The sequence below is a fragment of the Cannabis sativa genome, chromosome 9 (genome assembly GCF_029168945.1).
Source record: "Cannabis sativa cultivar Pink pepper isolate KNU-18-1 chromosome 9, ASM2916894v1, whole genome shotgun sequence".
Lineage (NCBI taxonomy): Eukaryota > Viridiplantae > Streptophyta > Magnoliopsida > Rosales > Cannabaceae > Cannabis > Cannabis sativa.
In genome coordinates this window covers 24,657,928-24,663,940 of record NC_083609.1, presented here as the reverse complement: position 1 = coordinate 24,663,940, position 6,013 = coordinate 24,657,928, and the positions used below count along the sequence as shown (strand labels likewise).

At 33.0% G+C, this 6,013-nt stretch overlaps 1 protein-coding gene across 1 annotated transcript; it reads left to right on the top strand.

The window, feature by feature from the left end:
- Window positions 1–268: 268 nt before the first annotated feature.
- On the top strand, window positions 269–1,039 carry LOC133031314 (protein FAR1-RELATED SEQUENCE 5-like). The gene has a single exon (XM_061104796.1). The coding sequence runs from the start codon at window positions 269–271 to the stop codon at window positions 1,037–1,039; it is 771 nt and encodes a 256-aa protein (XP_060960779.1).
- Window positions 1,040–6,013: the final 4,974 nt, after the last annotated feature.

Here is a 6,013-nt window from a genome sequence, read left to right as displayed (position 1 = left end):
TAACTTATTCTGGGCAGATGGAAACTCACGCGTGGACTATGTAGCTTTTGGGGATGTACTAGGATTTGACACAACCTACATGACAAATGAGTACAATAAGCCCCTCACTGTTCTCATTGGCGTCAACCACCATTTCAACACATGCATCTTCAGATTTGCTCTCCTCCTCCACGAGAAGCTTCCATCATATTCTTGACTACTTCAAAAATTTCTAGAATGCCATGGAGATAAGAAGCCAAATGTTGTAGTTACTGACCAAGATGCGGCCATGAAACAGGCTATCGTTGAACACATGCCCGATGTTACGCACCGTCTCTGCGCTTGGCATCTCAATACAAATGCTTCGAAAAAGGTTAAAGATCCGATCTTCTTAAAAACATTTAAGGATCTCATGTACAACTACTACGAGGAGGAAGAATTTGAAGCAAGATGGTTAGACGTCATCCAAACCCAACAACTAACAGATAATGAATGGTGTCAAACAACATTCGAGTCAAGACAACAATGGGCAGAAACTTATTTAAGGGGTTCATTCGTTGCAGGAATGAGAACCACACAACGTTGCGAATCCATCAACTCCGCTCTAAAAAAATTTTTAGAGAAGAATTATTGCTTGCGTGAATTTGTAACAACCATAGATATGACAGTCTCAAAGCTCAGACACAACGAGACTGCAAATGACTTCAAAAGCAGATGCACACGACCTCACCCACCTAATCCTACATGCTTGACCACTTACTACAAACAATGTGCTGAATTCTACACAAGAACTATGTACCACAAGGTTGCTGAGCAGCTTGATTTAGAGAATAACTATTTTGTCATAACTCAAGAGCAAGAAGGAGAGTGGCAGATATTCACCATTGGAAAGTTCCAGCATCCGGACGTCCAATACCGAGTTCATTACTGTGAAGGCCGAAGAGCACTACACTGTAGTTGCTTGCTCTATGAAAGTCAAGGGTACCCTTGTAGACATTTATGGGCTACAATGAAAAGATTAAACATGAGAAGAATACCTAATTCTCTTCTCATGAAGTGATGGAGCAAATCCGCAAAGATAAATCTCCACCTACATTTTAACCCGCCAGCACAGCCACAACAGCACATTTACGAGATGGCTAGGTTTGGATCTCTCAGTTCACTGACTTATAACTTCACTTTCTATGCAGCAAAATCAGAGGACTCGTACAACTGTGCAAAGGAAGAGCTTGAACGGCTAACTCTAATGTTCAAGGAAGAATTTGACTTGAATTCCAATCCGGAAGGAGAGACGCCACAACCTGGAAGATATCGTAGCAACCCCAACATTATTAAAGACCCCGAAGTTGTGAGAACAAAGGGTACGGGAAATACAAGGGAAGGACCAAACGGGGAGCAGATCCCAAGAAACTCAAGACATTGTCGCATTTGTCGCTCATCAGACCATGATTATCGACGGTGCCCAAATCGTCAACATAACACTGGATCTCAGGGGCAACAACCTCCAAACAATCAACCAGCATCTGATTCATTCAATGACCACTCCAACGCGTATTTCCCGGAACGGCCTTCCTCCACACAAGAGTCTTACTATGGTCATTCTTATAACTAGCTACTTTTAGCCATTGTTGTTTTAACGTTTATGACTCTACTTATTGCTTCAAAAATTCTACATTTATATACTTCTTGTTATGTTTGGTGTGTTTAAGGTAGTTCTCTCATCTTCACCAAATCTCAAAATTATTATTGACGAACAACTAAATTATGCCTAGGAAAAAAAACTGAATCTTATAAGGTGAAAAAATATATTTTTCTGGTAATTTTTAATATACGAAATATTTACAATTAAAAAATTACACCAACTAAAAACTCAATGTATAACAACAAATAAATTCATCACTAAAAAAAAAAATTCTAAACAATATACTACGAAACGTAAATGAACGTACTCGGTACGTGAAATTTTGTACTCGGTACGTGATATTATGTACACTAATTTTACTAAACATCACGCAGAAACAAGTAATGTACACGGTACTCTATATAATGTACTTAATTACCATCCCACAAATACATATGATCTTATGAATGAAGGAAAATACCAAAATAGCCTTAATCCGACAACATGGACCCACTGCCTACAGTGTTTTCGTACCATCAACTGTCAGGAACAGTGAAGACTTATGTACCTTTTTGTACTCTAACTAACACAAACAGTACCATTTTGTACTTTTTTCGTACCTAATTATTTTTTAATTAAAAAAATAAACTCCTAACCGGTAACCACACCTACAACAACCGGTTACCACCAAAATTTCAAAAATTAAAAAATATTTAAAAGTACGGTGGGACCCCCCTGCCGTACAACGGACTCCAATCCGTGTTTTGCACATATGGGCACAAAATCGGCTGCCATAATATATATTAGTGAGATTAAATATGTAGAAATAATTATTTCTATGTATTTATATGAGACATGCATATATAATACATATATTATATATAATATATATCATGCATGAGTATTAAAGTGCATATATATGTTATATATGTGTGAGGTATGTAACATATATAGTTGTGTAATTAATGTATATATTATGTGCATATGATATATATGTATATTATAGTATATATGTTATATATATGAGATATGTAACATATGTATTTATTAATTTAATATTGATATTATGTGTATGCTACATATGAGATGTTAATTAGTAAAATACATTTTATATTAATATACGAGTTATATATAGTATGATAATAATATTGATAGTAATAATATAATATTGTTTATTGCTATTGATGTGGAAATTATTATCATCTATTTTGTGAATAAAGAATATTTTAAATTCTTTTTCAATTTGGTGGTGAACATCTCACTTTATGAGATAATAAAAGATGACTTTTGAGAAGTTACATCTTTTATTGGATTATAAGAGATAATCATCTCATATTATGAGATAAGAAAAGTGAACTATATGATAGTTACACTTATGAGAATTGTCTTGTCATAGCAAGAACAAATGGATTAAAAGTGGATCCAAACTTGTGAAATGAGCCATAAATTGGAAGAGCAATTTCAGACTCAAAAGTAAATGAATCAATGTGGATTCAAAAAATAGTGAAGCAATTTTGAATCTTAAATAATCAAAGTTGTAAACAAAATTGATGAGAATTTTGTTAATTTTGGTATAATTTTGGGCTAATCTCAATAAGGAGATAACCTTAAAATTATGAGTAAAAATAATCACATTATGTTATGCGTAGTAATGTGAGTTTGATATTTTAGTTTTGTTGAGAAAACTAAAAATGTCAAATGGTATTTTTAAAGTGGCCTTAAAGAGTCATTTGAAGAGGAAAATACACAAAAGTGATATTTTATATACACTTTATGGTAAAAATGTGGGGGTGAGCCACAAATTTAATCAAAATGTATTGAGACATTGTTAATTAATTTATTTGATTTTGAATTCAAATTCTAAATCAAATTTGGCTATGTGCATATGTAAAATTTTGACATATTTTGGTGTCAAAGTTAAGTAAAAATAATTTCAAGAAAGAAATTAATTAAAAGAGTTATAGAGACAAAGTGGTCTTCTATATTTTAAAATCAAGATATTGTCTTGATAATGAAATGTGAAAGTGTGGGGGTGTATACTCTAATATGAGAATTTGAGACGTGTTTGATGTCTTAAAATAAAGTGTAACTTAGACATATTTGGTGTCTAAATTAGTGTTTAATTTTGATATGCTTGGTATCAAAATTATTGAGAATTTGAGTTGTGTGAAAATTAATCTTTTATGATTGAATTTTCAAAGCTTAAGTACTTAAGGAGAAAAGTGGTCACAAAGTGAACACTATATTTTGGCATGCATGATTCACATGGAATCAATAGTGAGAGGTTATAACAAATCGCTTAATCTCCGTACAAGATTAAAGCATGAATTTTCGAGGGATGGGACCTAAACTCCCTTAGTGTTTCTCTCATTGATGGTAACCTATCTTAACACTAGTAAACATCTAGTCTTAAGTTCAATAGGTAGTAACAAGTCAATAGAGTGAATATGGTACTCAATTGTCCCACCTATGAATGAGTACATGTTATAAAAATTGAGGGTTAAAATCGAAAGGTTTTTTAATGGAGCTTAAGCTTAAGAAAACTCACTTAAGCTTAAGAAGTGTCTAAAGAGTGGTGAGAGACTAAAACTCCACCTATATGGGCTAGAGGTGGTGCCGCCTCTTATGAGAATTGGGAGTATTCTCTAGAGAGTCCATGAATTGGAATTTTACACATGGCCATTAACGGTGCAAGAGCGAGACATGCGGTCTCAAGTGAGCATTAGCGAGGGTGTGTGTGTTATCACCGGTTTGTACTAAAGGAATAGTGGTTCAATGCTACGGCAACCAAAATTTCATCAAACTTTGTGGTAACTACACTAAGGTAAAATTCAAGTCGAAAGACATTTTACCTAATGCACCTAAGCAAGACTTCTTTAAAAGTGTGTATTTATTCAATCAAAGTGGGGGAATGTTATATTTTGATATAATATTTTTGATTGATTAAATAAATGTTACAAAAGTTACAAGTTTGTTACTAAAGAGATAATATTTAATCTAGTGGGGGATTGTTATATTATTTATAATAATATAATATATAGATTAAATATGTGTAATAAACTAATAATATGTAACATATGACAATGTATATTAGTTGTCATCTTTTTGGAACATTTGGGAGTTACTTGTTACTATGAGTAACCTCCACCATCATCACCAACATTAAGAGTGTAAAAAGATGTTACACATCTTAATTTGAAATTCTTAATGCTATAGGAGTTATGGTGTGTATAGGAGTTACATTTGAGTCCATAACATCTATGGAGTTATGAGTTTGAATTTCAAATGGTGATGATATCCTAAACACTATATAAAGAGGTCTAAGGTGCTCATTTTGGAGATGAAGTTTTCTATCAAGAAAGCACATTGCTAGAAAACCCTAAAAGGCTTGATAATTCCCAAAGCTATTTCCTAGAGAGTTCCCTTAGTGCTTGGAGATAGGGGGAAATAAGCTTTTGGACAAAGGTGTAATACCTTGTTCAAGTCATGGTGATCCCTACTAATCTACACTCAAGGTTGTGAGTGAGTGTATATATATTATTCTCTTGTTATATATATATACATATTTTATATTACATGTGTTCTTATCTTCTTCTATATTTCTAATATATAATATATATAGTGTATATATGTTGTATATTATGTTTTTGTAACATTTATTTAATCTCTTTGGTGATCCTTGTATTATATTGCAATAGTGTTGTAATGTCTTGATTTTCTTCCATTGTAATAAAATCTCTAACACTTTTAAGTTAAGCTTCTTCATGATATCGTTATTGTCTTTATTTTTTCATTATTCAGTTTCCTCGGGGGTTTGTTTTTGGTTGCTTTCTTGTTGCTGTATGGTTTATCCTGCTGTCAAAGTGCCAGTATCACCCAAAATAATATCGTTTGAAATCGATCCCCCCCGTGGAGCAGATAAAAGTTGTTGAATTATTGTTGTTCTATTATTTTCAAGTTGCTGCACATCTGAGTGTACTGAGTCATTGTCACTTTCTGTCATTATCACATTGTTGCACACTATTATTTGGGTAGCTGCCAAAAATGATTATGTTTCTGTGTTGCTGAATGTGTTCACACACACTGGATACCATGTAAAATCGGTTTACTTAGTTAATAGCTTTATGTAAAACAACAAATTTTTGTCATCCTTGACTTGGAGTGGTTGGCAAGCTTCCTTCAGTTGGTATTTTAGTTATTTTTGAGTTGTTTTCGAAGTTGCATTGTAGTTCCTCCATCATTATCTGCACTAGTTCAGCAAAAGTATAATCTTTTGATATTAATTCTCTACTTCGTAATCAACATAGTATTTGTTGTTATCCCAATTATCATTGCTCTGTACCAAAATTTACAGAGTTTCCATACCTGAAACTAGTGTATCAATTTTTTAATATTGTTAAGCAACCATTTTAA

Coding starts and splice junctions, on each gene's coding strand:
- LOC133031314 (XM_061104796.1), top strand. CDS start 269: ATGAAACAGGCTATCGTTGAACACATGCCCGATGTTACGCACCGTCTC.